This window comes from Nymphalis io, chromosome 18 (genome assembly GCF_905147045.1).
Source record: "Nymphalis io chromosome 18, ilAglIoxx1.1, whole genome shotgun sequence".
Lineage (NCBI taxonomy): Eukaryota > Metazoa > Arthropoda > Insecta > Lepidoptera > Nymphalidae > Nymphalis > Nymphalis io.
The window spans coordinates 5,434,325-5,454,145 of record NC_065905.1 but is presented as its reverse complement, the minus strand read 5'-3'; the positions used below and the strand labels follow the sequence as shown (position 1 = coordinate 5,454,145).

At 29.4% G+C, this 19,821-nt stretch overlaps 4 protein-coding genes across 6 annotated transcripts; 3 read left to right on the top strand and 1 right to left on the bottom strand.

The window, feature by feature from the left end:
• Positions 1-63: 63 nt before the first annotated feature.
• On the top strand, positions 64-4,589 carry LOC126775272 (myb-binding protein 1A-like protein). The gene is made up of 6 exons (XM_050497087.1): positions 64-300; positions 669-854; positions 1,100-1,282; positions 1,422-1,628; positions 1,789-2,536; positions 2,629-4,589. The coding sequence occupies exons 1-6, from the start codon at positions 157-159 to the stop codon at positions 4,536-4,538; spliced, it is 3,378 nt and encodes a 1,125-aa protein (XP_050353044.1). The 5' UTR covers positions 64-156; the 3' UTR covers positions 4,539-4,589.
• Positions 4,590-6,013: 1,424 nt separating this feature from the next.
• On the top strand, positions 6,014-10,084 carry LOC126775304 (ubiquitin-conjugating enzyme E2 G1). Of its 2 annotated transcripts, none has more exons than XM_050497140.1 (5): positions 6,014-6,174; positions 6,544-6,646; positions 6,983-7,080; positions 7,665-7,843; positions 8,926-10,084. In XM_050497140.1, the coding sequence occupies exons 1-5, from the start codon at positions 6,129-6,131 to the stop codon at positions 9,004-9,006; spliced, it is 507 nt and encodes a 168-aa protein (XP_050353097.1). In that variant the 5' UTR covers positions 6,014-6,128; the 3' UTR covers positions 9,007-10,084. The 2 variants fall into 2 exon arrangements, with proteins under 2 accessions (XP_050353097.1, XP_050353096.1); XM_050497139.1 differs by having other exon boundaries at positions 8,690-10,082.
• Positions 10,081-11,716, bottom strand: LOC126775287 (cell cycle checkpoint control protein RAD9A). 2 transcript variants are annotated; one of them, XM_050497109.1, is made up of 3 exons: positions 11,534-11,716; positions 11,049-11,448; positions 10,081-10,934 (listed from the first exon to the last, which is right to left on the bottom strand). In XM_050497109.1, the coding sequence occupies exons 1-3, from the start codon at positions 11,565-11,567 to the stop codon at positions 10,190-10,192; spliced, it is 1,179 nt and encodes a 392-aa protein (XP_050353066.1). In that variant the 5' UTR covers positions 11,568-11,716; the 3' UTR covers positions 10,081-10,189. The 2 variants fall into 2 exon arrangements, with proteins under 2 accessions (XP_050353066.1, XP_050353065.1); XM_050497108.1 differs by having other exon boundaries at positions 11,049-11,454; positions 11,534-11,715.
• A 671-nt stretch (positions 11,717-12,387) lies between these two features.
• On the top strand, positions 12,388-16,880 carry LOC126775296 (cell cycle checkpoint protein RAD1). Its single transcript, XM_050497127.1, has 6 exons — positions 12,388-12,739; positions 13,389-13,526; positions 13,791-13,894; positions 14,236-14,467; positions 15,963-16,094; positions 16,448-16,880. The coding sequence occupies exons 1-6, from the start codon at positions 12,647-12,649 to the stop codon at positions 16,559-16,561; spliced, it is 813 nt and encodes a 270-aa protein (XP_050353084.1). The 5' UTR covers positions 12,388-12,646; the 3' UTR covers positions 16,562-16,880.
• Positions 16,881-19,821: the final 2,941 nt, after the last annotated feature.

The following is a 19,821-nucleotide window of genomic DNA, read 5'->3' as shown; positions in this document are numbered from 1 at the left end:
ATGGACATCCTACAACTACTTTCTCTTGTCATTTGTCATTTTGACATTGTCAACTATAAAAAATACTTGCGTCTTGTGTCTCGTGTTGATAGAGTTTGCACCCATGTGGGTTTCGAGTAATTTTTTGATTAAGTTTATATCAAATTTCAAAATAAAATGAAGGACGGACCTGTTATTGAAAAAACTCAAAAAGAGATAACTGCATCTTTATTAGATGCGTTTGATTTACTTAAATCTACAAAAGATGACGTTAAAGTTTTAGGCGGCATAAAAATAATTACGCGGCTTATTGAAAATAAGGTTAGAGTAAATTTTTAGCTATTCAATAACCACGTTTTGTGCCTATTTCAATAAAATTTACTTGCTTAATGGTAAAGTTCATTCAATAAATTGAGTTATTGCCATTTATAGATTCTTTAATTTATTAACTTTGTCATATGTGTACTTAATAATAACTTTAACACATCAACTTAAAAAAAAATTAAAGAAATAAAATGTTACTGAAATATTTATATTAAATAAAGGCAATCAAATTTACTTATTGTACAAATACGTGTAACATTAAAAATTATAAAGGCACAACTATTTTTTTAGATTTATATTAAACAATCCTCCTATCTTTAAAGATTTATATTAAACAAGCTGGTGTAATTTAAATTTATTTTCAGAATGAAAAAGATATACAGTATGTTTTGAAGCGGTTAGTAAGAAGTATGGGTGCAAATATTCTTGATCAGCGACTAGGTTATTGTGCTACACTTGTTAGCTTAATACATCAATTTGAAGAGATTAATGTACAACAATTATTGGACTTAGTGAAAAAAGAACTTCATGCAAATGGCTCATCAAAGAGTGTATGTTATCATTGTTATTATTGAATATTGTTATAAATCACTTACGGCAAATTTATTAAATACAAATAAATTCAAAAACAGCTTCATTATATTATATTATATTTTTACTTACATAGCAATTTGCCTGTTATGTTAATATAATGATTTATTGTTTTTTTTTTCAATTTTAAAAATTATAATGCTTAGGTATTCTATTTTATGTTTGTTCATAAAATAATAAATTTAATAAAAGGAATGTCTTGCAGGAAGTAGGGGATGTGGCCCTGGGTCAGATATTAGTTTGTGGAGCTTTATTTAGATCCAGTTTGATGTTAAAAGCTACCCCTGAAGAGCAAAAAGAAATATTACACCTACTTCAAGTAGCTGGGAATAAAAAATCATACCTTGGGACTACGGCATCTATTATCTTTTTAGAGTTCATTAATAAGGTTTGTTTAAGTGCGTAAGATTTATTTAAAATAGTGTGTATGTGTCATGTAAGGTAAAGCTAATCTCCTTACTAACATGCAGGTAAAGCCCGGAGGTGAACAATAACTTATATAAACTTTTAACTAATAACTTTTTCAGCTTGATGAAGACCAGTTTTCATCTATTGTATGGTCAAATATCAAACAGGATTATAAGAAAGATATTAAGGAGCATACTTTGGACTCTCTTTATTTTCTCTTAGTAATAAGTAGAAAGTTTCCTGAAAAAGTAAAACTTAGGAAGTTAATTGGGGTGCCAGAAATATTGCATGAAGACAATATTTCTGATATTTGTGAAAAAATAATGGTTTGTATTCTTACACGATATTTGTGAAAATATAATATTAATAACATAGTATCACAATTATTATTTAATTAATTTACTTTTTGGTTTAACAGCTTTAGCTGAATAAAATTATATCTATTGATTAGTTTATTGGATTGCTAATTTTTGTCTATTTTTACAGACAGGAGTTGATTTAAATTCAATCAACCATCCTATTTACAAAGAAATTGCAACTCTAATTTCCAAATCACCAAATTTGATGTTATTCTGGAATAAAATTGATAGTCATCTTGTAAAACATAATAGAAACCGAGAACTAGTATCATTAAATATACTCAATATAATTTTACTTAACATTCAAGACAATGTGACCTTTATACCTGATTTGATAACTGACAATTTTTTCAAACTATTTATGGATTGGTTTAAAGGGTTGCAAACAGCAAGCAAAATAAGAAACAAAAGGGATAATGAGGATGATCATAAAATAATGATTAAGAAAGAAAAAGAAGTGCTTACATCTCTTTCAAAAGCATTAAAACTACCAGATGTTGATAGTAATTTAAGAGTTGCAACATTAAAGAAACTTTTATTCAGTCCAGGTGAAATCAATTTTACTGAAATCACAGGTTCTACAGTCATCAAATCGACCATAGCTGATTTAGACATAGATGGCCTAAAGAAATTGGCTGGATTACTAAAAAAAGTTCTTATGAATACTTCCAAAAAATTTATTAAAGAAAATGTTGAAAGGAACTGGTATAACAATGAAAGAGTTAAAGCTGCTGAAATAATATCTTTTATTGTTAGCCATGATGCAATGAAACAAGATACTTCTTTTAAAATAAATCATATGCAATTGTTGATGTGTTTTGGGTTCTTCAAAATTAGCGGTGATCAAAATATTGCTGTTAGTAGTGAATTAGCAGGTATAGTTAAATGAGTCATGAAAATTTATAAACGTTTTTTTTTTTTATTGTAGTACAGATTAAAAATTTTAATACAATAATAATTGTTTCAGGTTCCATAAAGACATGCTTTTACAGATGTTTCACATCTCGTTTTTCCAATGTTGATGATTTAGTTTTAGTCTTATCATCACTTACCACATTCACCTCTAATATTATGAACAAAGAACAAGTTCGTGAAAAACTAGAAAAACAGTTTTCAAAAGAAAATATCGATTGTTGGGAAATGCTTACTGGTATATGTGAAAAAATTGAGCAAAATGATGCCAAATCAAAAGTCGACAAGGTTTTTCTAATATTACTGTATCAACTTGGATTATTTTTATTTTCTGAACCATCACATGTAAATATTGCACGGAGCTCAATAACAGAGTTAAAAAGTTGTTATGAACACTATAAAAAAGGAAAGAAAAAAAAAACAGGTAAAAATAAAGAAATCGCAGATGAAGATGAACCAGAGTGGATGGAAGTATTAATTGAGGTTCTCTTATCTATATTGTCAGTTGAATCTAGTGTTCTCCGTTCTGTTGTCCAATGTGTCTTTAGACTTCTTTGGGAATATTTAACACCTACCTCAATGAACCAAATCATTTCGGTTTTGGACCCAGAAAGTGAAGCTAACCCACTTAAACATGATAGTGAATCAGAAGATGATGATGATAATTCAGATGAATCTGACAAAGAAAGTTATGACGAGAATAAAGATAGCAATGAAACTGACATGAGTGATGGTAGTGATATAGAAGAAGAAGATGAAGAGATGAAAATACCTGATCAGTTACGTTTAGCAGTCCAAAAAGCATTAGGAACGGCAGCTGCTCCTGACACAGACGCCGAAAGTATAGACGCAGACATGATAAGTGAGGGAGAAGGAAAGAAGTTGGACGGAGCTTTAGCTGAAGCATTTAAACAATTTCATCAGGGTAAAAATATTAAAACCAAAAAAGACCGTAAAAACAAAAAAGCATTATCTGATTTTAGAATCAGAGTGTTAGATCTTATAGATATATATCTAGAAAAAGATCCTGCAATGGATATTTGCCTAGGCATGATTGCACCACTTTCAAGGTGTCTCGAATTTTGTATGCAGGATAACCAATTTAAAGAATTAGAAAATAGGGTTAGAAAAACTATAAAAAATTTTACAAAAATTAAAAAGTTTTCTACTGCACATGACATTTCAGTTGAAATATTGGGTGACTTTTTAAAATCCATCATAGAAAAAGGCGACAGGTCTCAATTTATGTATCAAGCGCTTGGTGATATAATTACTTACTTTTCGATATTCATTATCCACTGTTCTCAAAAGATTCCCATTAAAGTTTCAAAATCATCTAAGAAACAAAAATCACCTATTATTGAAACATTCGAAGAAGCAGTAGAAAATTACTTTCAAAATCGTAATTGCCTGTTGCCTATCATTTTCTTTCACAATGTCTTACAAACAGAATGGGATGGAAAATATAATTTATTGCCAATAATCATTAAAAATGTCTTTAACTCCAACGTGCGACAATTTCGTCGCAATGAAGGCTTAAATCTGGTAATTGGTTTCTACCAGGCATTAAATAGATTGAAACCATCGTCAGAGCAAATAATTACTCAAATTAATAAAATAGAGAAAACTTTCAACAGCACATTTACAGAGTCGATAAAATCAGATAATAAAATGGAAGTTACATCTAATTTTATAGCAACATTAAAAAAATTGATCAACATAATGAAAATGTTTCATGAAAACTGCAAAATTCCATCATGTTTAAATTTCAAAACATTGTTAGATGATTTGGGATCATTAAAAGGTATTATTAAAAATCCAAACAAAAACGAAGCAACTAATAAACAAAATGGAGTTAAAAAAACTAAAAAAAATAAGAAGAATAAAAGAAAGAGGGAACAAAGTAATGGTGGTCAATCAGAACCAGAGGCAAAGAAGGCGAAAGATTCTTCAGATATAGAATAATTTTCAAATAATAAAGTTATACTAACTCATAATAAAACATACTTTTATATATATTATTTTTATTTATATTTAATTATAGTTCATTAAAATTCTTAAAAAAATCTGATATATTAACAGCTTCAGTTCAGTTTAGAGTTTAGTGTTACGAAGAATTAATACTTATCAAAATAAATAATATAATAATTTGGAACGTTTTATCTATATAGATAAAATCCTTTCTTATCCTTTTACACTTAGTAACTCAGCCAGACATTTTAAAAACATTACAAGATATTTTAATAAACGCGTAAAATAATACGCAACAGCAAAATCCTATCTTTTAATGATAGTATATAATGTAACCATTTTCATGTTTCAAAGGGGAAAGAATAATTTCAGCAACAGTAGTTTAGTTTTAGTATAACAGCACGAGATAAAAATCTTTATTTTTTACCCGTACGAAGTTGAGAAGAGCAGTCAGTAAAAATATTATTATTTTTTTATAATTAGGTTAATGGAAAATGTATACAGATACGAATTCTTTGTCTTGGAAAATTGTGAAGTTTAATTGGGGAAAACAAGTAAAATCAAACGTGTGCTATACGAGTCAATATACACTGGTGGTAGGGCTTTGTGCAAGCTCGTCTGGGTAGGTACCACCCACTCATCAGATATTCTACCGCAAAACAGCAGTACTTGGTATTGTTGTGTTCCGGTTTGTAGGGTGAGTGAGCCAGTGTAATTACAGGCACAAGGGACATAAAATCTTAGGTCCTAAGGTTGGTGGCGCATTGGCGATGTAAGCGCGATCTAGCGATCTAAGGGCGTTGGTGACCACTTACCATCAGGTGGCCTATATGCTCGTCCGCCTTTCTATTCTTTAAAAAAAATTGTAAAAATTTTTAGCTTCAATTTCATTCCGAGGTTCAACTGTGTTCAACCCTTAAAGTGATTATATCAGCGATACTCAACCTTTTCTTTATAGGCGCCACAAATACATATTAGTCATGGTGTTGCGGGCCGCAAACATTTATCATGTATATTTTAACATATTATTATTATTTCGTGACGTTTAAAACACTATGAAGTGTCCGCCATAAGAATTTGTTTAATTCAAATTATTTAGGTGTTAATAAAAATCTTTGAAATTTAAAATAGTCTAAATTAAAGTAACATCAAGTAGGACAACAAGAGCCCAGCGGCCCCCGAGCCCCACGTTGAGTACCGCTGGATTAGTCTATTAATTATTTTTAAATTTTATTGGTTTTCAGATTGGTCTCGTATTTATTGTTTTTTATTTGAATCAATGAAAAAATAAAAACGAAAGAAAACGATCATATGTAAATACCTTGTCATTTATAACAATAGTAACTATTTATTTTAATAATTAAAACTTTAATTTTTTACCTTCTATTATTTTTCGATTCTCTATTTCATTGTTTTAAACTTTTGCAAGCAATTAATATATATTTTGTCAAATTATGGCAACACCGATGTACCGGAAGCAAGCACAGCTCATATGTTTCACAACCTGCACAAATTCAGCCAGCCATCTTTTGTGGAAAAATCATTTGTTTCGTGTCGTCAGGGTAAATTTCATAATTGTAATTAATGTCAGAGCCACAGTCTTCGCTTTTATTAAAAAAGCAACTAGCAGGTATGTGTAATATAAGATTATTTTTACATAAATTTAAAAATGGTCAAAGTGAGAGCGTTAGGCGACATAACTATTCGTGCAATCATTGACCTTAGCGGGATGAATTTAGGGGTTTTTTGCAGTTTTCAAAGATTATTATTTTTTATTAAACATTATTCTATATCTACGTCTGGGGTTTTACGTGTAAAGTGATAAATAAGTGCAAATAAAATCAATATTTGCCGCAGTGACAGGCACAGGTAGCCAAAGACAAATAATAATGAGGCATTTCAGTTTGAACTTGGCAAAGTTTCACATTACGTTTATAAAATGTATACGATTTGAATAAAAATATGTGAGTAGATGAGTCATTCTGTGCTTTCCTTTCAGAACTGAACAAAAATCCAGTAGAAGGTTTTTCTGCTGGGTTGATAGATGACAATGACATTTACAGATGGGAGGTACTTATTATTGGCCCACCCGACACATTATAGTAAGTTTTTAAAAAAGATAAGAAGCATGATTTTCAGAAATAAAAATAGCATCGATTATATTACAAATTGTAACCGGGTCATCAAAAACTACCTCTGCAGTATATTGCAGTATCTTTTAAATGGACAGAAATATAGTTCAAAAATAAGTCACTAGTCCTATTTAATGTAATTTAATTTCAATATCTGAAAATGTTTGAATAAAAATCCTTAGAGAAATGCAGATTATGCAACAAAAAATTAAATTACAGGACACATGTATTAAACATAAATAAAATTAATTATTCATAACTAAAAATTGTAATATTATTAAAATTTCATGTTGTAATGTTTTACAGTGAAGGTGGATTCTTTAAGGCACATTTACATTTTCCAAAAGAATACCCTTTGAGACCACCGAGGATGAAGTTTGTCACAGAAATTTGGCATCCAAATAGTGAGTAATAATCAATCTTTAATTCTATAATAACCACTTTGTTTTCATGTTAGACTAGTAATATTTTATATGTATGGAGTGGAAGTTAATTTAAAAAAAAACAAGAAGATTTTTATAGAATGTTTTCTACAATCACACCCTTTTGCCAAAAAATTAGACAATTATGATTTTAACAGTATTATTAATTATAAAATATACATTTATGTAAAACAACATTTGTTATTAGTAAAATAAATAGTTTTTGTTAATTTGACCTTATAAATAATGCAAAAAATTCTTAGGCTATGGATTTTTATGCCTGAACAATGTTCAAGAAATCTGGTAAAGAATTATCTAATAAATTTATATATATAGACAATTCTACAACAATACAAATAAACGTTGTGTTGTGTACAAGTCTAATAAATTTGCAACATAATACAACAATAGTAGTGATAGTAATCATTATTTTATATAAAGATTTTATTTGTAAATAAGCAATATTTTTCATAACATTCTAAAAATAAATAAATTTCTTAACTCAACAATTTTCTTAGGTCTTAATTTGTCTTTGGTATTATATTTAATGCCTCTAAAAATTCCAGTTGAAAAGAATGGTGATGTATGCATATCAATACTACATGAGCCAGGAGATGACAAGTGGGGCTACGAAAAAGCCTCTGAGAGATGGCTGCCCGTCCACACAGTGGAAACTATTCTCATTAGTGTTATTTCTATGTTGGCTGATCCAAATGATGAGAGTCCTGCTAATGTTGATGCAGCTGTAAGTATTTCTTATAACGAAATGTTTAATTAATAATAAATTAAAGATGATACTATTTTATTCTATATAATAGAATAATGGTTTCGGGTGTGAATTACAACTGTTCATCCTTTTCATTTTTTGTTTAGCTTTGACACAAGTTATATTAGAATTGACTTATTAAGGGTTTATCCCTTCTCAATTTAATTTTCAAATATTAAACAAAACTTTTGATTCAAAATTGTAATTAATGGTTTGTTTAATTTATATGTTATAATATAAAATGTAATTAAGGTACCATGATAAGAAAATTTTGTTTTTAATTCATTTAAAGTTTTTTATAGCTTTTCATTATTTCAATTGGAGATATGAAACTAAGCAGACTTAAGGAGAAGACTTTATCTCAAATATGTGTAATATTATGTTAAATTTATAATACACTATTAATAGTATAATTAATTATTTTCTCCACTGATAAGTATTTAAAGGTTTGTGTCATTTACACAATGAATCAGTCCTTTATACATTTTTATGAAGTTATTACTAGTTGTCCTTACTATCATTAGTGATCATTACAATTAAAATGATATGATGTATTTGCTTTATATTTAGATTTATTCTCTTATTCATATTCACGAAAATATTTGTTTCTTTTACTTGTTTCTAATACCTTTTTTAGCAGCAACAAAGGTTTTCACTAATACTGTCATATATCTATTAAATGGAATTAATTGTATTAACTATTTGGCTGTATGTTATATTATTGTGTTCAAACTAAACTTGAACAAATTTTATATTACTAATCTGTTAACATTGGGTATATATGTATGTTTATTGTACTCAAATTCCTGTTATTTGTATCCACAGAAAGAATGGAGAGAGAGGTATTCGGATTTCAAAAAGAAAGTTGCCAGATGTGTTAGGAAAAGTCAAGAAGATTGTTTTTAGGATGGAGAGAAATTTTTACAACAGAGTCATGTTGAAAAAGGGCCATGAGACACCATTAAGACACATATTATGTATTTAACATTAGGTTGCACACTAGCTGGCGTTAAACCAAACTGATAGTAGTAGCTGTGTGCTCATATACATTCTTTTTACAGAAGGAATGGAGAGAATCATATTCGGAGTTTAAAAGAAAAGTAGCGCAGTGTGTGAGAAAGAGCCAGGAGGATTGTTCTTAAATAACAGTGCCCTTTTTCATTTATTTATTTGGATAGTGAGTGTTGGGTGAAACAGTTTGGGCATCTTTGCAATTGCAGAGACTCGCCATGATATAGTGCAAGCCCCACCATCTGGGCCAGAGACAATATTGAAATTGATTTAAAATAAATAATTATTGTAATTAAATGGTATCGCTGCCGTATTTTATAAATAATAAATTAAAGGTAGAACTTGAGGTCTTTTTCATCTTTTTTAAGACATGTTAGCTAGCTATTGTTATAATTGAATGGTGTATGATATTTTTTTTTCTACAGAAAACGAATCTGCATTAAAGATTACTCTGTCGATCTCTTTATAGTAAACCAAATTTTAACAGTAATATTAATTATTTCTCTTAGTAAAAATGTTTTTGTAAACATGACTGTCAGTCACATCAAACAACAAAAAATTGTAAAAATGTTTTTGTAAATTTTTAAGTTACCATAGTTTATGTAATGTTTCATTTCAAGATCAGTTTCTGGAATATATTTTGTGTTGCTAGTAGTGAAATGAAAACCAATTATATCAATGAATAAATGCAAATTTTGTAAAATTATCTTTTTATAAAAGTATACCTTGCCCATACTCTGCACTTAAGCATATGCAGCACAGATAAGATATGTTATGATGTTATAATAATATATAAGCTATTTTATATATTTGAAATATTAAACTTATTTTTGCAGCATAATCATTGCTTCAAGTATTTGAATTGATTTCATATTTAACAATGTAATGTTATGGCAACAATAAATGGGTGATTGATAAATATGTGGCATAATATGGTTATTGTCACTAATAAAAATATTCATAAAAATCCACAATTTCACTTGCCTAACTGTTATTTTAGTTTTAACTATTGCCATGGAAGTAGATAAAATATTATATCTTCAATAATATCAATGGTTCCTTTATAGATTGGAATTATTAATCATAAAATTAAATGTATTAATCAACTGAAAATATTTATAATTATGCCCTGAAATATTGATTTGTGAAGTGTGTACATTATTTACTTGTATGTATATTTTTACTATAAAATCATAATGCAGTGAAAAGGTTATTTCATTTTTATTAGCTTTTTAGTTTATCAACACTAATGAGACAACAGTTAAATTATAAAACTTAAAGTTCTGTATTTACACATTCGCTTAGTGATAGTCACTAATCACTATCAGAATTTTCAGCTAAAACTACTCCTTGTATACTTCTTGGATCAAAAGTGTTTTCAAAGCATCTTTTAAACACAGACTTTATTTTAATCCGAGATGTTGGTGATGCAGGAATATCATCACAGTTCATATTTCGCTCAATGTTATGTGCCTGGCTAGTATTATGGCCATTTAACATTTCTTTTTCTGTGTATATATCTTCTGGCATTTCAAGATCATTAAATAAATGTGAATCATCTTCTAAGCATTTGGTCATTTCTGCATCAATGTGAGGTTTTTTCTTCAGTGAACCTTCATAAGAATTAGAATTTTCTTTTCGTTTCTTGTCTATTCGAGAGCTAGCTTGTGATGAAGCCTGTGTTGCCACATCTGGTTTTGATGTTGCTAGCACAAAATGTGCTTCAAAAGTACTTCCATTATGTACAATGAAAACTGCAGGCTTACCTGTCACTTCAAAGTGCAATTGAAGAGGTAGACTCAGAGCTTCTGCAAATGCTAACAATGCTCGGAACTCTTTGAGAGTAAATGTGATTATTGTTTCAGTTCCTATCATATAACTATCAAATTCAGATGGTTTGATATTTATCTGAGTTCTGATTATTTTACATAAATCCATATTAGCGTCTATATAGTTACGCATTAAGAGAGATTGAGATGATACCTCCAATGTTATCTGGTCATCTGAATTTTGAAAATTACTAAGAGCTTCAGTAAGCATTCTTTGGGATGATGTTATCCTAAAATGAAATGTAAAATTTTACATGAATTTTAAAATAGCTGACTTAGTTAAAAAAATGCATACACATGTTACTTTTAAAAATACATATTTTAGGAAAAAAAATTATAATCACCTGTTAGGTACAAGATCTTTAGTGTAAATTGCTTGCATAGCTTTAGAATCTAATATAGACACATAATGTGTTTTAACTATTCCATGCTTGCATTTTAGTTGGAATATCAATTTACATGAAACTGGATCGAGTTTTATTTCAAGATTTTCAACTTGTTTATCCATATGTGTAGGAGATTTAAAAGTATTTAATGCAGATTTCATTGATATTTTGCATTTAAGACCTTCATTTTCTTCAGTTGAATAAAAGTTATAGTTAAAGTAAGAAAAAAAATTCTTATTAAATTTTACCATAGCATAAGCACTTTCAGCAGCATTAAGAGTCCTTAACAGTATACAATCGGACAAGGATTCCAAATACAATTCATCTCCAAATCTTGCCAAAGCATGTATCGTTCTACCTAGAACTTAAAAATATAATATTATTATTGGTAATTACAGAAGTATCCACAAAATTCCCAATATTTAGTCATGCTAGTAAGTAACCTTTAACGTTCGGTCCAGGTATATGACATTTCATTTTACTGAGAACTGCGCGTTTCTATTACTTTAGCATTTTAAACATTATAATTTATTTTCTTATGTTTAAATTAATTTAGCGCTTGTTTTGAAGGGATTTTTTTTTTGACAATTGAGTCTGACACTGACACCTCTAAGTTGGACTGCACTTCCGTATTCTAAAAATCGTTTATGATTATATTGCCGTAAAATTTGAATTACCTATATCAGAGTTTGCTGTAAGGTGCATTGCAAGTCTACAATCTGTCATTTGAGTAGACGAAATTGAAAACAAAAATCAGCAATTAGAACAGAATAATAAGTAAAACCGGTTTTTGTTGAACTTTAGAAAATTTAATCGGTACATTAACATCAAAATCATCAATAGGTATCAATATCAACATAATATGATATAAAACTTTGACAGTCGAGATGCTTAAGCTTCTATTTTATTTACATTTAGTGGAATATAAAGCATACAATTTTAGTATAGAAGTATGAATGTAAAACTTTTAATGGTCTGATTAATGGACCTCAACTTGTGACTGAAACTATTAATAATGTAGGGCAAGTGTGACTTATAATATGAACAATTCCTCAAATATTCCAATATTAGCAGAACGTATTTTAAATCACATCGAGAAAAGAATCAAAGAATCAAACGTGTATGAATGTAAATAGTTCAATTTAAAAAGTTTTTTTTACATCTCAAGTTTAAATGGTAATATTATTAATATACGGAAAAAATAGTTTCAGATGAAGACTTACTAAATCTTTACTCTATTTTTGGACCTGTATTGCAACGTGCTTTAGATATATTGGAAAAATATTCTACTCTTGAAACATATTCCACCAAAAATAGAGTACAAATTTTGATAGAAATTAAAGGTGAAAACGACCAGTGTTATCGAATTTTTCCTAATATTAATTTCTGTTCCTGCCGAGCTTTCAAACATCAAGTTATAGACAAGAAAACGCAAATAACATGCAAACATGTCTTAGTTGGAAGGATAGCTTGTATGTTGGGCAAGACCATTGATCAAGAAGTTACTCAAGAACAATATTTAATGCTTGTAAAATCAATTTTTGAATTTGATCAAAATGGATAACGGAACATCTCAGTATTATTTCACAGCTTCTATGGACACAGGAAAATCTTTGTATAGTTTATTAAAAGCCATACAATTTCAGGAGGTATGTTTTTTTAAATATAACTTCTCTCAAATTTAAAAACGGATAATAATTATGTCCAGCTGACCTGATTTGATGGCCCATTTCAGTCTCGTGTTGAGAGCATGAGATATCATAACTCAATTATAGGACAGTAATCAAACACAGTAATTCCTGACATTTCTGTGAATTCTAGAATTTTACTGGGTATTTAATTTTGATTTAAATCATTGAGGTTTAACCAAGGACCTGCATTCTTATAAACTAGCTGTTAAACCAATTAGGCCAGTGTTATATATATATGTCGGAGTCGAGATGGCCCAGTGGTAAGAACGTGTGAATCTTAACCGATGATCGTGGGTTCAAACCCAGGCGAGCACCACTGAATTTTCATGTGCTTAATTTGTGATTATAATTTATCTCGTGCTTTACGGTGAAGGAAAACATCGTGAGCAAACCTGCATGTGTCTAATTTCACTGAAATTCTGCCACATGTGTATTCCACCAACCCGCATTAGAGCAGTGTGGTGGAATAAGCTCCTAACCTTCTCCTCAAAAAGGGAGAGGAGGCCTTTAGCCCAGCAGTGGGACATTCACAGGCTGTTATGGTATATATATATATAGTATACTTTGTATTTAGATGTTTCTGAAATTATACTGTTTGTTGTTTTAGTGCGCTGTATTTAGTGCTATGACTGAGGGATTAAAATTAACAGTGGAAGAAGGCAAATGTGTGCAAGCCTCTGCTTACATACCTGCAGATAATTTTACTGAATATCATGTTAGAACTGATGTGGATGTCATGTTTAAGGTAAGTCGTGAATAATCCTTGACACATGAAGAAGTTGATGCTGCTCTAAAAATAAATGTGTAAAAGATTCATAGCTTAAATTTTAATTGTCATATCCTAGGGCTAGCCTTTTAGGAGCTTTCATTTGACATAAACACTTCTACTTTTCTTTGTAATTTAAAAAATTGTGGTTTTTTAGGCAAATACATTTTAATAGCAATAGTGACTTATGTATATGTTTTTTACATGAATATGTACAGTGAAATATAAAATATTTACTTTTAGATAAGCATAGCAGTGCTTACAGAATGCTTAAATATTTTTGGTGCTAGCGAAGAGTCCACTTTGAAGATGTACTACAGAAGCGAGGGTTCACCTTTGTTGCTTGTGTAATTATGTATTATATATTAATATTTGAATAATTATATTTGTTGTACATCTTTTAAGTATTTATTATAAAAGGAGTAGAAAGAAAACAATATCATACGAAAAACACTACTATAGATACAAAAAAAAAAAAAGTTTGAATTGTGACTGCATTATAACTTTGGGTAAAAGTTTTAATTTCGATATTTCACAATTATTTAAAAGTTAGGCATGTTATATAAAGTCCTACCTAAAATCGATCTTGATAAACATCAAAGAAAAATGTTTCTTCAACACATAACACTACAGATTATGTTTTAAAGCAGCCTAAGGATCATTAATATTGTTTTCATTATCTGTGTAGCTTGCAGCCACAATCAGTGCACAATGTGATGACAGACTGTGAAATATCAACTCAAACAGCAGATTCTGTTCTTGAGTTGAAAGATGAGGATTCATCAGAAGTTGCCAAGTTAGTTTTAAAAGCAACCGCTTTTTTAAGCCTACTGGCAGATCTAGAAAGATCCTGTGATGTCATAGAGCTCAATTTATCACCCGATCATCCGAATGTCAGTATTATTACATATGGGATGCAAGTATGTATATCTAAAATATCTTAAAAACTAAACGTAAATTATTTAGTTATTTATACAATTCAAAATATATAGAGGTAGAAAGGTTTAGTGGGCGGGTGAGCCAGCACTAGTAAATGTAAGCCAGATAGTTAGGCTTAACACTTGCTGCTACCCGACTTTCAAGTCAAAACGTATTTCGTCCGTATGCTGACGATTCGAGTATCAGTTGCTACTACACGTAGTATTAGATGACATTACGCGATGCCGTGCATTCGCTTCACGAGTTCTAATTAGTCAAAATAATAGGGTTGGTAAGCTATAAATGAAATGTTTAACCCTAAGACTCAAGAACTTAATCGGTTTTCCAGAATTGTATAATTTAAATTATGAAAGTTACTATATACTCGTATGTAGATTTTTTATATTGAAAAAAAGTATACCGTAAATATTTTTTGACAAGTGTAAATAAATATACCATACATTAAATTAGTATGTCCAGCATTGCGAATTAAAAAGTTAAACAAAGGACAATGTAGTTACTATATTGTCAATAAATTACTGGTGGTAGAGCTTTGTGCAGTTTCGTCTGGGTAGGTACCATTCACTCATCAGATATTCTACCGAAAAACAGAAGTACTTGGTATTGTGTTCCGGTTTGAAGGGTGAGTGAGCCAGTGTAATTACAGGCACAAGGGACATAACAACTTAGTTCCCAAGGTTGGTGGCGCAATGGTGATGTAAGCGATGGTTAACATTTCTTACAATGCCAATGGGCGTTGGTGACCTCTTATTTTATTTTTTATTTTAGCCTATTGGGCGTGTTATAAAATTGTATTAACTTTTATTATTTAAGTAATTTTATCTTCTTTTACCTTTTACTGCACTGAATGTAGCGTTTGTGTTGGCAGCATATGTACAAGGCGTAGACTGAAAAGCAGCCTAGCTGAGACTACGACCTTTTCACCAAATTATCAAATATCATATTGTTAACTCTTTTTTTATGGTTTTGTACCTTAATTTTTTTGTCTTTGTTTCTTTTTGGTGAATAAAGTTATTTATTATTATTAATATTATCATCAGGTGGCTCGTCCGCCTTCCTATTCTATAAAAAACAAAAATAAAATAAGTAAGTAGTTTTGAAAAACCGTTTCACTGACTTGTGACCACGGCTCACCAGTGCCCGCTGACACGAATATACATAAAACGAACGAACATTAAAACGAGAGTCACGATTGTTATGCACATACATATATTCGACGATTATTTTTCGGGATCTGGATTCGTTTAAGTAAATGAGCTAGGCAATTAGAAATGTCATTTTGTTCTGTTTCCAACCGCAGAGACAAAATTGAAGTTAATCTAAAAAAATGTCTGACATAATGTATTTATTATCTTGCTTTGATATGTGCATGGTTTCCCAGATAGTCAAATGCTAAATACTTACTTACTTACGCCCATTCGAACTACATAGTTAAAATTTTGTAACCTTTCTCATTTTAAGTACTTTTTTTTATAGGATAGATCTTGTATAGATGTCCCGAAATCCGCAGACATGGTTGAAAGCTTTAGCTGTGATCACCCTGTTACTCTCAAATACCAACTACCTCACATAAGACTGATTATGAAGGCTTTAGCAATATCTTCCAAGGTTTGTATTAAGTTGTATTTAAAAAGTAAAATTAAAAAAAAAGAAGACGAAAGCATAATATGCATATTATATGAGACTGCGTATATAAAGAATTATACTATAGCTTAATAATATGGCAACATTGATCGACATTTAGCTTTGCAGGGAAATAGATATAAGAAGGACAATGTAATACGTATAATTATTATTAACTTGGTAACTATAAAAAAAATGTTTAAAGAAATCTAAATAGCGACCTAAATATTGCTTTGTCTATGGTAAATTAAAGTTTGAAATTGCTAGAAATATATTTTCTTTCTCTTCAATTTAGTTCTTAATTGAAGATAATTTGTGCATTTCATATAATTTTGCAGGTAGTGTTAAGGTGCAGTTCCAATGGCATTTTACTGCTGCAACTAAAATTAGAAAAAGAAGATCAGAGACAGATGTTTTCAGAATTTTACATTTTACCGCTATTAGATGATTAAAATAATAACGGCCTTTCTGTCATTATTCATTTGACATTCGAAAGAATAAGATAGCATTGTTTAACTAATCACTCGCTAAGCAACATTTATAAATAACGCAATAAGTTCTCAAGATATTCAAGTTGTGTTTGTTTACACTCATGGGTATTCACAATCGTAATCTCATTAAAGTCAATTGGTAATAGGAATATGGAAGCAGTAATTGGATAATTTACGTCTCGGAATAAATTCAATGTTGTAACTTGTAGTGTACATTCAGTCGTGAAAGTTGTATACCTTTTGTTAAAAACGGAATCGTTTAGACAAATTAAAAGACATATTGTGCAAAATATATTGTTTTATTCTTTTTACCAAAAATTACATGCACCTTACTTACGGAATGTTACATTACCCAGTGTATTATCTAAAATGACAACAAAAAGTTGAGCCACGGTTATAAATGCAATTATTGACCATAGACAATCTTAGTATGTGGTGTCGTAAACTATGGCGATGTCGTAATTGTTTGTGTTTATTTATGAAAGAAAATATAATATAAACACAGCTAATATTTTCATTATATTAAAGTTAATCTTGCAATGAGCATTCACCAAGTCATTTACGTACATTTTTGCTGTTTTTAAAACAATCATTTTAAATTCCTATCATTGTTTTAATTAACAAAGTCAACCAAATCGATGAAACTCATAGCAAAAATATAAACACACTTAATTGCCAAATTTAAAAGAATGCTAGATAATGGTACCAAAATATAACAGACGAAAAATGACGTATCTACCGACATCATATATAGCAGTCTCGTAACGGGGCACACATACAAATATCTATAAGTTATCTATTAACATTTAGCGAACCTTAGTGCTACGTGTTGGTAAATATAAATCTTCCTGAATTTATTAACTAACTAGACATTAGGGATGCGTTACTTCATCCCAAGTATCAGGATTGGTTTTAATAATTTATATTATTTGTTTTTTCACTATGACAACAAAGAGTGCTAATTCGTCGCTTCTGTTTGCGATTTACAAGATTGTTTTTTTTTTTTGAGGAACATCAATAAATAAAATTGTTTAAAAAATTCTGAAACAAATAATAATTGAAGTAAACATCATCATTAAATCAATGCATTTAAGTCGCTCGTAAAATATATGGCCTGTTTACAGTTATTACGTTTTTAAATTTAATATAAGAGTATTATTATATTTAGCAAAAAAAATGTAGAATTCTTAAAATATAAAAGTTATTTACATAATATTCCTAATAATACACTTCTACGAAATTGTATACATCAATTTGAACGTTATTAGAAAACAACAATGATTGTAATCGCGTAACACTATTTGGCATGTAACATTTTAAAACTTAATTCTACTTATCCATTAATCAAACAGAATACAATTTCATTATTTTGAACTAGTGTCCGCAATTTTAATACGAATCTTTATAATTTCATCTTATACCACGTTTACATTCAGCCACGCGCTTTATTCTTATTTCTCAGAATTAGTTTGTGTAGCTTATTCAAATAGCAGAAAGAGTAAATGTGTAAAACATATTATATTTTTATTCAAGATTTCGACTACTGACTGTTGTTTATTTGTCTTTACGCGTCCTATGATTTGAATATGCTATAGAAGCGTGAAGTAAAAATTCGCGCATACGGCTCTGTTCGCTGCCGTAAAAATGGCTTGAATTTAAACTTGGCATAGGAATCACTCGCGCTCAGCCAAGTTTAACGAAACATTAAGCATGTCATAAAATCCCAATCCAATTAGAATCTGTTAATATCCTTGGTTCTAAGCACTAAGTTTTTCTTTGTACGGACAAAACCCTGCGACATAATTCTGTTACATTAGTGTATCGTGACAATAAATTTAATCTAATTATCGTTCAATTCCAACATTTTATAGTCATTTATAGTTATGGACGATATTTCGCCGTACTTTTAAAGTTCTCCGTTAATTTTTCTATACACTTATCTTACATTTTACTAGTATTAGTCTTTGAAATCAGTTCAAGTTCATTGTTTATCATTTTAATATTCGGCTAACTTCAAGAACTCATGAATTTTCAAAATCATCTACGCTTATTGTTATTAATTACTTATTTACATAATTTATACTACTGACATAGTACACAAGCAAAATATTTTTAATTTTTTAAATTAACTATATACCGATTACAGAAAAAATAGTTTGTGAATGATACAAATCGCAGTGTTTTTTGCAATTATACATTAATTCTTGCAGTTACTCCTTGATAGACTACTTAACACCCAAGCTAAGTTTTTACAATACCGTATGTATATTATGTTTAATTACACAAGTTAACACAATTAATTAATATAAAATAATAAAGTAGAACATTATATTTTATTTATTTAAATATAATGTTCTATGTAACATCTTGAACTCCTAAGCGTTTTCAGTGGAAAGAAATTAATAATCGATCGAGTAAGCTTAGTAATATCTTAGCCCTTGCATGGGCGTATATATCCTAAGCTATTATTGTTATGACTAGATGGATTTAGCATTGATTACGCCTCATACTTCAACGTAACACTGCCCGTCTCTAGTAATAAACGAATAGTTTTCAACGTATCGATGTTGAAACTACACATTTTTTTATTATTTTATAATAACCATTCAGCTGAACCCCGTGTGGATCATTGCTGACATAAAGATTACAAATTGTATTATTAGTCTGTGGGGATTATTTTGAACAACATTTGGAACATCGTTGATATTTTTATCTGTATTAATTTTGATACACGTTATATCCATTATAAATTAAGATGACATGCTTTATTTTAATAAAATAAACACAAATAATTAAATACTTAAATTCTATTGGCAGTTAAGTTTAATACATTTAAGTCGATTTAATATAATGCAGTGGTTGTTTATGAAGAAAATGTAGAATACTATTATATACTTATAAGTGACTAACTGATTCAAAATAATTAATATTACATTTTTGTGTTACATATTGATAATCTGTGCACACGCAACACAAAAAAAGAGGTCTGTAATAAGTTAAATTTATGTATCGAATTTATAATGAAATATTTTACGATTATCATTTGATATGAAACTATAAAAATAAATACTTACATATGCAATAAAGCTGTATATAATGAAACCCATATATATACATGTTTATAAGTGCACGACTTTTTAAAGTTGAGCAAGGTTGTTTATATAAGAGGCGTGCTAATGAATCGGGGCGCTATTGTCTTTTTATGCAACCTAAAATATCAA